The sequence below is a fragment of the Pezoporus wallicus genome, unplaced genomic scaffold, assembly GCF_028554395.1.
Source record: "Pezoporus wallicus isolate ANWC-B61680 ecotype Strahan unplaced genomic scaffold, APGP_CSIRO_Pwel_v1 contig_8188, whole genome shotgun sequence".
Taxonomy (NCBI): Eukaryota; Metazoa; Chordata; class Aves; order Psittaciformes; family Psittacidae; genus Pezoporus; species Pezoporus wallicus.
The window spans coordinates 3,399,635-3,413,724 of record NW_026640104.1 but is presented as its reverse complement, the minus strand read 5'-3'; the positions used below and the strand labels follow the sequence as shown (position 1 = coordinate 3,413,724).

Here is a 14,090-nt window from a genome sequence, read left to right as displayed (position 1 = left end):
TGGCTAGTGGAAGAGGAAATAGATGAGAAAATATCACTGGGAACAAGAGACCCATTTGGAACAAAAAAAAGGGGGGTAATTAAACCATGAGGGTGAAATCTGAAGTCAGTGAAAAGGCTTATGCCCCAGCCCAGTATTTCCAAGTAAGACATTCCAATGATTTTGTACAGTGCACAGGTGCAAGGTTACTATCTAGAAGTCAACACTGATGCAGTCTGGGTCCGTGGGGATGGTCTGTAAATAAAGACCATCACGAAGTCTGGATGCACAGTGAATGTGCTGTCACAACTCTGCCCACTCCCAAGGATAAGGAAACAAGGTCAAGACACAAAAGTCTTTTATTTTTGTAAATGTATATAGTCTCAACAACCCTGAGACCATCATTTCTTCCTCTTCCTGGAGTTCTTCTCAAGTGCCATGTTAGGATACCATGAAAGACAAGTATCTGTCTGGGATAACTGGTCTTATATGTGTGATCATGCTGGGAGAAGAGATGGCACGTATGGTGGTAGCAGGCACCTCAGCAACAGAGGCTCTGCCCTTGCTGACTGGCAATGAGGAGGTGAAGCAACTCACTAGTTTGGAGCAAAAAGGTACCCCTCAGAATGCAGCTCAGACCAGGCCAGCAGGCTCCAGCACAACAGGGTACTTGATGTTTGGTTGAGCCAGCTGGATTTTCAGTTCCCCTAATAGTGAAAATAGCCAGACTCCAAAGCCCTCTGGCAGTACACAAACCCCTGTGTGGATGCCCAGTCAATGCACAGCAGAATGCAGAGACTGTGGGAACAGGGAACTGGTGCCCACTGCTCACTGGGATTTTGCTGCTCACCGGCTATCCCCTAGTGTTGTTTGCCACCAAGAGAACATTGGTCTTACATTCACCAGTTGAAAAGGAAGCTAACACCTAGTGCTGGCGTTAACTTGAGCTCTTGCTTATTGCTGGCACAGACCCTAGAGCAAAAGTGAGTTTTAAGTAGGAATGAGTTTAGCTTTATACTAATTGCACTGATCCATCCTTCCTCCAGGCAGCCCCAGGATCAGCAGGATCAGCAGGCACCAAAAAGATGGGTTATCAGTATCTCCTGTTGAGACAGCTATTAATATTAGAAGATAAAGTTTCTCAGACAGAATATAGTAACATGGGACCAGCATTTTAGTCCTCCAGGTGAAATGGCAAGATTAAGAACCTTATTTCCTTCATGCCCCCCCAGATCTTTATAATAAATTTTCATTCATTCTCTTCAGTATTTATTTCCTTAACAGATTAGGAGGGTTTGTTGGTTTTTTTTTTCTGTTTTAATAGTCTATTCAATTAGTATCAGTTTAATCACTCTCATGCATATGTGGGTTCTACCTGACTTCATGTGATAGCATCTACTAATAACAGAACCTTGTGAAACTTGTTGCTTAGTGAGCTACCTGTGCAACACTCCCACCCAAGTCAGCCTGCAGCAATACTGCCAGTGTTTTACATGGGGTCTCTGGGTGCCCTATTTAAAGGCTGTCCCTGCTGGGCAGGTGCTGGAGGGCCAGCTGGTGGTAGTGGGAGGGCGCCACCTTCATCAAGAGGATGAGTCCTCTTAGGAGACAGGATGTAAGGTGTGCTGGGGTGTAAGGAGAACAGGATTTGTTTCTTTGATGTAAAAAGGATTAGGGTGAAAACAGCTGACTAGTAGGTTCCAGGGAAACAAAGAATAACTTATGAAGATACTTTGGTGAGTAAGGATCTAGCTATTTTATTAAATGTATTAATGCTGAATATTGAAAGGAAGCTAACATTAGTTTCCCGTGAAAAGATGGTACTTGATATACTGATTAACTCTGATTTAGAGTTTTGTTTCAGCTCTGGATTAAGATAGTAATTAGATATGCTCTGCTTCATGGTTTGTGTCTCATGGACTCCAAACTTGTATCTGCCATAGCTGTTAGGAGGAAAGATCTTGGACTCCTCCATTGATTAGGAACTGAGCAATGTGCATGCATTTGGGTATTCCTGCACCCTGAGGGCTTCTGATTTTCTGTAGAAAAATATAAAATAAACTAAAAAAAGCAACCCAGGAAGATGATAGAGCAGGACACTAACAGGTTGGAAGATCACTTATATTCTGTTTTCTTTCTATTAATATAGAGCAGGAGAAAGGAAAGGTAGAGATCCCTTGTAAAATTCCCATTCTGCTGGTCTAAATCAGGACTATTGCTGGTATGGATGGAGGTGGGACTAAGCTTGTCAGGTACCAGGGAACAGTCCAAAGTGTGACTGTAGCTGGTGGTGCTCCATGTAATCATTGAAGTGTAACTTGTATTACTCCTCTTCTGTTCAGAAAGCTTGTCCAAATGTACTTCAGGTGAAGAAAGACAGATTTAAAACCAGGCACATTACAGTGCGTAAGTGCTCTGAGTCAGAGTCATTATAGGTCCCTTTTAGACTTCTCTCTGCCTTTCAGATGTGACACAGCTTTCGATGACAGCTTATCAACACTGCTGCTTATTCTGAACTAAATGAAACTATTGTTCTCTCTTTGATTCTCAAATGGTTAATTAGCACTTTATATATATAAAATATGATTATATGATTCATTGCTTTCTATCCTCTCGTAATACTTGAATGTCAAATTAAAATCACGTGGAGAGACAACTCAGCTCATTTTGGAACTGTTATCTACAGCAGAAAATCATAGTACCTTGGTTAAATCTCTTGACTCCATCTAAGAAGAGACAATAGGGACACAGTTGTCACTGCTCAAAACGGTGACTCAAAGAGCTTAGACTTTCTGCAATAAAAAGTGAGATCAAACTGCAGATCCATGTGTCAAATATCTCCATTTTAGAGCAATCTGTAGAGCTTGCTGGTTTTGCAACTACTTTTAAATAGGTGAATTGCAAAACTTAATGTAGCTCTGTGTTACCTCTATCCATCTCCTCAAGTCTCAGTATTTGAATATGAATAGCTTCAGATTTAGAAAGCTGTTCTGACACTCTCCATTTAGTTTTTATTCACTTCCACCAACCATTTTAAGACTATTTTTGTATCAGTCTGGCCTTCGCCAAGCCACCTTCCACCCTGTTTTCAAATACCTCATGTTAGACCTGGAAATAAGAGTGCTTGGTTAATTATCACTATTTTCAGCATAGCTAGCACTGTAAATTAGGCTGTTTGTCGAACACCGCATTGCAGATTCAGCTTGTCCAGCTAATTCCTTTTAGCACTAAAAATCCTGTGCATTTTCCTCTTGCCCTCAAATCTGTGATTTTTCTGATCACTCATAATAGTTTAGAAACCCATAATAGTTTAGAAAGCTAGCAAATATTTCACTTGCATACACCTTCTTCAGTGCTGTGCAAACACTACAACAATTTCTACCCATCCTAAAAATGATCACCAGGAATAAAGGCATTTTAAGAACCACTTTTTTATTGTTAACGCATTCCTTTAAAACGTTTTGGGGGTTTTTTTTTGCTCCATCAAAAGATTCACATGTATAGAAGAGAGACGTAGCCTAGGGCTGCTAGTTACTTTGCCACTTCACCACTTCACCAGGTTTGCTGATGACCCCAGGCTGTGTGGTTCCGTTGATACACTGGGGAGAAGGAATGCCATCCAGAGGGACCTAGAGAGGTGGGACAATGCAAGCCTCATGAAGATCAACAAGGCCAAGTGCAAGGTCCTATCCCTGGGTCAGGGCAATCCCAAGCACAAATACAGGCTGGGAGGAGACTGTATTGAGAGCAGTCCTGAGGAGAAGGACTTGGAGTGTTGGTTGATGAGAAGCTCAACGTGACCTGGCACCTATTCTTAAAATACTTGAGGGGAGGAAGCAAATCTCCTCAGTAAATGATTGAAAGACAACTTCTCAATGCACAGTTGCCTTTAGCCAATAATTTAATGACTTCAGGGCTAATAAAAGCAGTCTGGCTTTTATTCCCCACCCCTGAAGTTTGGCCTGTGTTTTATGCCCTCGCCCTCTCCCTAGTCAGCAGCTTTTGCAGGTGGGTAGTGCTGTTTTAAACTGTTTCATGGGGAAACGTATTTCCTCATTTAGCATTAAAAGGAGAATGTTATGAACTATGAAAGCATGCAGATCTTGTCAGACCCTCTATACAACTTTTGGGGGCGAGAAGTGTTTGGAACAGTGCTTTTGGCAATGCATTAAAAATAAAGAAATCCATCTTTTTGTCACTACAGTAAAACATAGGCCTCCAGCTGCTTCCCTGCACTTTCTTGGTGATGTTGTCTGAACTCCCTGCATTTTGTCTGCCCTCAGTCCAAGCAAAAGTACTATCAAAACAATTTACAATTAGCTGTGACAACTGTATATTGCATGGGTGGTACAAAGGCTTTTACAAATAAACCTTGATTTATACAACAGACAAGAATACGTGTTTTAATGAAGAAGTGAGTCACAATGATAATATTATTGACTTGTTAAGATCAAACAGGACTGCCATATGCTATGTCTGGTGCTTCAGATGGTTTCAAATTTATTTTTAACATTTTTAAGTTCTACATGTTAACAAAAGATGTTGAATTTTTAAAAGGATCCAATAATTGAGGGAGAAATCATTCCAAAGCTGGGTGTTGAAGCTTTGGTTGTCTTAATGATTCAACATACTTTGTACACAGTGACTCAGAAAGCGATTTCTAATCAGTGATGTAGCTCCTACCTAACTCTTGTACATGTAATTTGGATTACTTTTATCTTGCTGCCCCCAGAGTTGCATCCTCAGAGCTGCTGAGGGATGGGTTGGTTGAACACGTGCCTCAGGACCCCATTCCCAACCTTTCAATTATTTTTATTAAAAAACCCTATCAAAAAGCCCTCAACTTATCTGCCTCTGGACCATACACTACTGGCCCTGCACACATGGACCTCACACTAACAGCCATATATACTCCTGGATTGCCCCTGTTCAAACTCACTGCATGAGATGGGCATCCCTCAACGAGAGATGGGAGAAAAGATGCGATAAAGCCAATACACTGAACTGGCACACTGCAAGTGAGGGACCACACTCACAAGAAGGCTTCAGTAACTCCCACGTTTGTACAGAAACACAGCCTCTGGGTTATACATTTCGCCTTTGGATGGTTATTGTTTGGTTGAAGTCCAAGTCTTCTGCTTACTTCTGGTTTTCTTTCTTGCCCTGATTCCACGAGTCCCAGACAGGTTTGTTTTACAATACAATCTATTGCTTCACCATCCCAGTCCCAAATGCAGCTGTGACTGGTGGCAATCTATGTCAGTCCATCACAGCTACCATGTCATTTGGCTGTCATGTTTTCACTAGAGAATTGGCCTGTCTTGTCATAGGCGTGATGGGGTAACTGAACACAGGTCCCCATGGCTGGGAAACTGTAGACAGGGTGATATCTTGTGCTGTCAGGCCTCACAGGATCACCAGCTGCCTCCAGCTGAGCACATCACTTTGTTGGTGATGTTGCTGGGGTGATTTTGAGCTGCATAAAAGTGATCCTCGGCACCACACGCATCACCAGGATCTCACAGACCACAGCACTAAAGCCCCTCCTGCTGCTGTGAACTTTATATGGCCTTTCCAACACGTTTCTGGAAACCCAGAACTGTGCTCAGCAGGAGAAGCACATCTCATTGCTACACTGGAAAGCAGCAAGCTTCTCGTTGCAGACCTGCTAGCTGCTGATGAAACATCTCCAGCGCCTAATGGAAATGTAGGAAATGTAGATGTAGGAATTAAAGCCATCATCTCCTTTTCTGTGTTCTCTGCAGAGGAAAAAAAAGCCAAACCACAAGGAAATTACAACATAATGGTGACAATTAACATAAACAAGATACAAAGAACAGAGAGACCAGTCAACTGCAAATAGATAGCAATGATCCCAAATTGATTTCCAACAGGCTGGAGACACAAAGCAGGGAGCTCCTGAGTGTGTATTTTATTATTTGTATCAATTACTAGCTTGATTAACTTAGTTTGATGAAGCAGGCTGTAGAAAAGGGAAATAAGCAACAACAGGCAAGAAAGTCAGTCCTATCAGCTTCTTGGCGAAGAGAGTAGACTTTTAGCTCCCAAAGGGACCTAACTCCCAAAGAGATATATTTGAGTTTTGTGCCTCTAAGCCATCACTTTTTGCCCTGCAGGGAGGCAGCCTGGCCATCTTGTAACCAGTTCTGAACCATTTACACCATCCCCTGTGTAATTCTGGGTGGGTCCCTAAAGGAGAGAGCACTTTGTATGTCTTTTCCTTCCTTGGGGAGCACCAAAAAAACCTGCTAGTGTTCTTCCTGATTTCAGATAGCTGCTAAGAGATCAACATCCTTGAGGCTGCTGCTTCTACTGACTACTTAATCAATGGTTCCAAAAGTCTGGGGGAGGGATGGGAGAGTAGGAAGCACAGAAACATACACAAAATTTGATTGAAATCAGCCTGGGGAAAGCCAGCTCCATCTGATTGTATCAGTACAGGGTAAGAATGTACCTAAAACCTGCTCTTGAAACAGGAATCGGAAGGAAAGGTCCCATCAATATGGCCAGGGTACCTCTGATGCATCTGCAGTGACTCTCTGGGACTTTCAGTAGAGCAAACTCTTGATGTGGAGGGAAATCCGGTACAAAGAACCAGAGTTAGCGATGGTTTTGAGCCAAAATGGGGTCCCTGAGTATGGGAAGGGATATTTACTTCATGCAGTCACAAACGCCAGTGCTCCAAGTGGCAGACAGGCCAGGTTTGCTCCCACTTGCAGCAGCTTTGCACAGCAAACGGTTAGGTGCAGAGACTGTGTCAGGCACAATTGCATATTTCTGCCTGTAGAAAGAAGTTGAAGGGAGAAAAGGGTGATTTCCAGTTTAGAAAGCCTCCCTGATTTGTGTAAACTTCCTATGAGGCAGAAATGTTTGCTTAGACCCTTGAGCAACCTTTTCTCCATGGGAAGGAGGAGGAATGCAACTGTTTTCCCTGAGAAAACAGAAAAGATGTGGGCAGTGAGAGGAAAGGGCTGGAGGTAAAAGTCTTTATTCTATTTCTTCATGCAGAAGTGGCAAAGACAGCAGTTTCTTTACCAGCAGCACTTTGTTTCTATCTATCTCTGCCGTCTTCTTATCCGGTGGGCAGGTTGACGGATGCATTGTACAGTTCTGTCCAATTTGTTGGGCTGGGTTTTTTCCCAGCTGCAGGTGCACCATTTTCAGCTTTTATCTGTACGCTGCATAATCTGAGACATCTAATTATAACTCACCGTTGGCACCTCAATAAGCAAGATTCGCTCAATTAAAACTGCACAGAGCATCTGTTGTTCATCTGGTAGGAAAAATACCTGCTTTTCCCAGTCTATCTATCAGCTGGGAAGCACTCGTTGAGCTCCTGTGAGTAATGGCCTTATGGCAAGATCTGCTTTTGCCCACCAGAGATAAACTGACATTCTTCCAAAATGATACAAATACAGCTCTCTCAGTGTTCTTCATCCCAGGGTAAGGAAAAATTATTTAAAGCAATGCACTGCACAAACAAGTTAGTCTTTAGTGCCTGCTCTGTCATTTTCAAGGTGGGGGAGAAACCAACTCTACCTGACCCCAGTTGAGGTTTGGTTATCTATTGTTTTTCTTTGGCTGCCTGATTTCAAATTTAGTGACCTTTGCTCACTACCTAATTTGGGTTTTAATTCCTGATCCAATACTGATTTACTTTCTGTATTTCCTGAGTAAATTATCTTTTACTATCAATCCCCTGTTTAACCATAGGGAGTAGCTTATGTTTGAGCAAGCATTTCTGCATCTATAAATATTGGACATACAGTGTTTGCTAGAAAGAGGCTCTATGAGTCCTTCCAAGAGCTATGCAGAATAGCATGCCTTGATTCCTGCAGTCTAAATCTGCGCTCTTCACTTTAAGTGAAGTCATCTCATTCTCCTCCGTCTCTCCACATCAGCTCCTTCTCTATTAATCTCCACATTTAAGATATTCAGAGGCTTCTGAGCTGTAGAAGCTTGGCCCCAGTGAAATCTCCTAGATGACTTTTACAACAGATAAGTGTGGTCCTAAGCAGGTCTTCGTTTCCAAAACCAAGACTCACCATGCTCTGATCACCCGCTAACTGGCTAATGCATTTAGTAGCTGCCTAAAAACACCACCACAGAGCATGTGTACAAACTCCACAGTACATCCAGGAGTGTTTGCCACAGGCTGTCTTTTAGGAACAGTCTGAGGAGCCATCAGAAACAGCTTGTATTTGCTGCTGTAAAATGCATAATGCCTGAGTCTCTACCTGCTAAAAGTCTCTTGGTAAATATAAACAACTGGAATGAAATCCCACTGGACAAGGAGCAGATGGCATTCTGCAGCTCAGACACATCTTGCTCCATCCCTGCAGAGCAGCTCCCTTGGGAGTGAGTGCTTGGATACTAATGTAAGCAAGAAACAGCTAAAACCCTTGCAGGGAAAGTTAACAGGTCCACCAAGTTTTGAACCAGGCTGCTTTATAAAGTCAAAGCCTGCAATGATTTCTGACATTGTAATTAAAAACCACCCCACCAAAAATACTGTAGTGATGAGCCCTATTCCCCCCGGAGAACCACAGCGGCTCCCCAGAGGGGGCTGGAGATGAGCAACCACATTTCACATGATGGCTTTTAACATAATTATTTGCATAACTGGATGAAAGAAGCGCATCAATGTGCCTCTAAATCTTATCATTGTTTATTACTCTGGCTATCAGAGGAAACAGTAATTACACTGAGCAGAGATTCTTGGGGCTCGATTTGGAGGTGGAGCTGAGCAAATGTGTCTCAGTCCCTGCCAGCCTGTGGGCTCCCCACTCCCTCTGCTTAGGGCTGGATCACTTGTGTGCACCATGCAGGGAAAGCCTGGAAAAATGGCCTTGCAGGATCACTGGGGTGGGCCAGGAGGGCTGCTGAGGAGAGGGAAGGAGCTTCAGGAGCCCCCAGCTGGGGAATGCAGGTCATTTCGGTGTGCATCTCCCAAACCTAGTTCTGAGAACTAGGGGCAGGATTTGAGCTTTCTGCTGCAAATACAAGTCCTGTCAGATTCAAGACATGTACAGCTTAAACTAGCACTTAAACGAGGGTGCCTGCTGTGCTGGGCAATCTGAGGACCTGCTTGAGATGGCAGCACTGCTGGTAGCAAGGAGCTGCTGGTAGCAGGATGTTCCCAGTGCGTCCATCACTGTGGGAACAATATATGAACTGAACAGCCCTTCATTTCCATCTCAAGGAGAAAAGGAAAGAAATAGAGTTAAATCCCCCTTGTTTGCTTTGTGCAGCTCTCTGCAGCAGCCATCTGCAGTCACTAACATTCAAGAGAACATTAATAAGACAAACTGCAGTGCTGGCAAATGTGGGTAAAAACATGATGTGTAAGAAGGAAATGATCCCAGGCCTGCTGTGGTAACAGGAGTCTTCCCAGTTGTTCTGCTGGGCTTTGCATCACTCTGTATTACAGTGCTGTCTGTATTTGGTGCGTGAGGTTGTAAACATTATGGGTCACCTCAATGGTAATTAACCTTTACAAACTGACAAAACAACAGCTTAAAGTAACATAATTCCATAGAAGAAAAATTGCTGAATATCGGGAGTTTATTATTTAAAGCTGCTTTTTGCAGTGTTGTTTCAGTGCTTTTTTGGTGTTCTACTCTGCTGCCTTCAAAAGAGTCCTGAAAAGCTCATAAAATTTGCTAGGTTTGTTTGAAAGGGGTTTTTTTTTCCAAAATCACCATTTATTGCAGTAACTTCCTATATTGAGCTTGAAGGAAAAACAATTTCCTAAAATTCAGCAAAAGCGAAACATGCCTTAATAGGTCATTCAAATCTTTAAATCAAAGTAAGCAATGCAGATAAATACACTTAATCACAGAGTGAACGTAAGTAATGCCCACTTTGAAAGGACCTCCTTGACTCAGTGTCTCTGTAATCAGTTTCCAATATCTAGTTCCTCATTACTAGCAGCAGAACAGCTTGAAATCCCAAGGAATTTTGTGGAAAGGGATTTCAGATGTTTTCCCAACACTTTTCCCAGTGTGTTCATATGCAATCTGTGTATTTTTTAACCCAATTAAGCTTACTGAATGCTGATCAGCAAACTGATATCACCATTTCACAGCAGGAGAAACCATCCTCTCTTTCCTCTCCCCTCTTTTCTGTTCACATTGCCTCACAGTACATAAGTTTGGCTATGTACAGTTGTGGTCAGAGACGCCCTTGCAGATCACGGCCAAAACTGCCCTTGGGTTGTGCTGCTTCCTGTGCTGATCTCAGCTCAGTTCCTCATGCCATCCCAGATTCTGGCCAAACAGGCTGGAAAAAACCTCTTCAGCAATAATGTCTGCTTTCTGTTTCAGAACTTTGTCCCATATACTTATTTTTATCTCATATTTTCAGTTTTGAAAGGAAGAAACTAGAAACCATTAGGTTGATTATAGCTTTTAACTCCCTCATCTGACTGAAAGCCGAATGTCAAAGGAAATTGTTTCTTCCCAAAAGATTCCTTCAAAAGAGAGCACTTCCCACTCCGCTCCAGTTGACTGGTCTTTCTTTGACTAATCACATAATGCTGGTACACGGCTCAATGTCAACAGCCTGTCCTATCTCTAAACAGACACTTTCAGAAGGGCTCCTGAAGACAGTATCAAAGTCTCTGTCTGTCTCTGTAGATCAAAGTTGATGGCAGCATTGCCACACATCAAAATCAGCCCCCTAAGGAAGGAGTGGAAAGCACAGAATCATAGAATAGTTAGGGTTGGAAAGGACCTTAAGATCATGCAGTTCCAACCCCCCTGCCAATGGGCAGGGACACCTCACACTAAACCATGTCACCCAAGGCTCTGTCCAGCTTGGCATCTCAGCGCTGACAAGGCTACAGTGGCATCCACTCCTCTGGCTGGGAATGAAGCTGACTTGCAGTAGGGACAGCAAATTAGGGTTGCACAAGGCAATGGCAAAACCACACTTCAATGTCAGTGGTTAAATGTCTTAATGTCCCCTTATCTGGCTGATTTTCCATCACACATTATGTTTCCACTAGGTCCATCCTTGATGACAGCATCAGCAAAACCACCAAACCAGCTGTTGCATAGTCACACCTCACAGAAATAACATCACTCTGGGTTTATTTCCCCTGTCATAATACTGCATCTCACCTTGCTACATGCTCTGCTGCAGGTTCATGCGACACAGGAGGTTTGGGATTGCATGATGATGCTGGGTTCAAAAAGCATAATGCACAGATTCCTGCCCAATGCCGTTGGCCATAATGGGCAGGCAAGCAGCCCTGCTGCAAAAGCTGCTACCCCATCCACTCAGCCAGCAGCAAGGAGGAAATAGCATTGAGGGACGAGATCATGCAGAGTGGTCACAGCACATCCCAGCAAGGGCCACAGGAATGTAAATGAGCCAGTTGTCTTGCACAGAGGCACTCGGAGGCTGTGCAAATGAGCTTGTGCTGTCATCCTGCACACCCTCAGCAGTGGGGAGAGCACTGCACACTGGTGCTGCCAGCACAACTCAGCTGGCAGAGCGAGGCTCAGAGCAACTCCTACCAACCTGGGTCTGGGCTCTTCCACTAAACCATTATCACCCAAGGCTCTGTCCAACCTGGCCTTGAACACTGCCAGGGATGGAGCATCCACAGCTTCCTTGGGCAACCCATTCCAGTGCCTCACCATCCTCACAGTGAAGAATTTCTCCCTTATATCTAACCTAAATATCCGCTATTTAATTTTGAAGGGGATATTTTACAGGAAGGATCCCTGTAGCTTAAGTAAGAGTATCTTATAGTGCTTAATATCTCCTTGGCCTCTAACTCCAGTCAAAGTTAAGGCATTTTTGGGACGTAACATCTGCCTCTCCTCCAGTAGGAATGGAGGTACTGGGGAAGCTACACGTGGGACTTGTGTTGTTCTTATTGAGCCCTGAGGACAAATGTGAGGAATGAGGACTAATTAGAAATGGAAAAGACTTACAGTGTTGGAATGCACTCCCACCAGCTCTCTTTTACAGCACCACACTGGCCATAATGCAGTTTGTTGTGGGTCCAATCTTCTTCTTCTTCCAGGCAAACATTTTCTTCAGCTCCCCCCTAAAGCTGTCATGGAGCCAGGCATAGAGGAAGGCATTGGTACAAGCAGACATCATTGCAAACCAGTGGCACAGCAGCTGGATGAAGTTGAAATATTGCTTGTCAATCAAGCTGATGTCGATGTCCTTTATCATGTTGAAGATGTGCAGAGGCAGCCAACAGACTCCAAAGGCTGCCACCACTAAGACTAGTAAGCGAAAAGTCTTTCTCCTCCTTGCTCTATCCCATTCAGCTTGGCCCTGGGTGACATTGCCAGGGACTACACGGTTCTTGAGCTTGACAGAGATTCTCAGGTAGGACAGGGAGATGACAGCCAAAGGCAGTACATAGGTGATGATGAGAGTGCTGTAGGCGTAAGCTAAACGATCTCTTTTCATGTGGAACCAAAACTCCTCACAGATAGAGAAGTCCAGTTCTGGGAACTCTGCGTGATAAGTGTGGACCAAGGCTGGGGCAGCCAAGGTACAGCTCAGCAACCAAATAGCAGCCAGGATATAAGCACAAATAGGGATTGTGAGCCTCCTGCGGAATGGGTACACCATGGCATAATACCTATCCACAGCTATGACAGTCAAGGTAAAGACAGACACAAACACAGTGACGGGTTGCATCAGGAAAACAAAGTAGCACATGAAACGCCCATACACCCATCCTCTGGGCTCAAAGGCATAGGCGAGCGTCAGGGGCACGCAGGTGGCACACATGAGCATGTCTGAGAAAGCCAGGTTGCCTACCAGAAAGTTGGTGACATTGTGCATCTTTTTTGTCTTGCAGATAACATAAATGAGAAGGTAGTTCCCAATGACACCAATAAAAACCACTAGCGAGTAGCAGGGGATGATGAGTGGCTTGAAGGACTGAACAAACTGGAGCCCTGAGAATAAATTGCTGGTGTTGCTGTGAATCGCAGAGAGGAAGCTTTGGGAGGTTAAATTGTCCGAATTCATCATTTCCCTCCTTTTGTCTTCTGCCGTCAGCCGAGTGAAGTAGTTAGTGCACTACTCCTGCACTCAATCACTGTGGATAACGAATGGATTACTGGCTGTCCAGAGGTTACCACATGGATAGTAAACAAGCATCCGTAAAAAGAAAAGGCGAAGTTGTAATCCTCAAGAGGCAGCTTTCAGCAGTTCCTAAGGAAAATCAAATACAACCCATTTCCACTAAAGTCCTCCTGTATTTACTATTAAATCTGGGTTTTGACAGCATGCCACTTAATAAACATGTAATTCAGTCAGTACTTACTGCTGTGGTTTTTTAATCCCATATGATTCTCCTGTGGATGCCAAGAATGTGCCCTAGACGTCTATCTTCTGCAAATCCAGAAGCGTGTGTGTGTGTCAGGGAGAGAGAGAATATATGTGAGTGAGAAAGAGGGTGATGCGCATTTACAAGCTAAGTGGAGATCAGTGTTTTTAAACAGTCTTCACTTCTAGGTCATGACAGTTTTGTGTATAAGCTTTTATCCCTATTGGCTGCCCTGGGTATTACGTTGCTCTTTGCGTGTTTCTCACTAGTAATTAGTTCTAGAATATCCTTTCAAATATTCCCTTCTTCCAGTGCACCTATAATTGCCCCTCACAACTTAAAAATCAATTTACATTCATTAAGACGAGCTTGCACAGCATCTAATCCAAGATTTACTTTGCCACAGCTCTCAGAGTGCCCAGAAAAGCCTACCTGTGAATTTGTTGCTATAATGGACTGTAAAACAGAATTTTAATAACATATGAAGCCAAATAAATGTTTGTGCCGCTAGAGGGACTCAGCTACATACCTGTGAATGAAGTTCGGATTCGAAATGTGCATTTAGCATAAAGCACAAAGGATCTTATTTTATTTCAATTTATTTTCTAATGGTGGTTCAATGTTTGCTCACTCATTGTGACCGTTTTCAGTGGGGTTTACACAGCTTTAAAAGTAAACACATGAAATAATCTCAAAGGAAATAGTAGCACCCAAATAGCTTAGCTGTACGGGTTTACCTGCAGTGAACTACAGCAACCTGTGTCTAATATTGCAGCTGCCC

General features: G+C 43.5%; 1 protein-coding gene and 1 long non-coding RNA gene across 2 annotated transcripts; one reads left to right on the top strand and one right to left on the bottom strand.

The window, feature by feature from the left end:
- The first annotated feature begins 1,614 nt into the window (after positions 1-1,614).
- LOC130603547 (uncharacterized) lies at positions 1,615-12,936 on the top strand. The gene is made up of 3 exons (XR_008973210.1): positions 1,615-1,715; positions 6,271-6,442; positions 12,836-12,936. It is a non-coding gene; the product is annotated as an uncharacterized LOC130603547 (long non-coding RNA).
- PRLHR (prolactin releasing hormone receptor) lies at positions 11,965-13,883 on the bottom strand. The gene is made up of 2 exons (XM_057417372.1): positions 13,307-13,883; positions 11,965-13,194 (listed from the first exon to the last, which is right to left on the bottom strand). The coding sequence occupies exon 2, from the start codon at positions 13,009-13,011 to the stop codon at positions 11,977-11,979; it is 1,035 nt and encodes a 344-aa protein (XP_057273355.1). The 5' UTR covers positions 13,012-13,194; positions 13,307-13,883; the 3' UTR covers positions 11,965-11,976.
- Between the last annotated feature and the right edge of the window lie 207 nt (positions 13,884-14,090).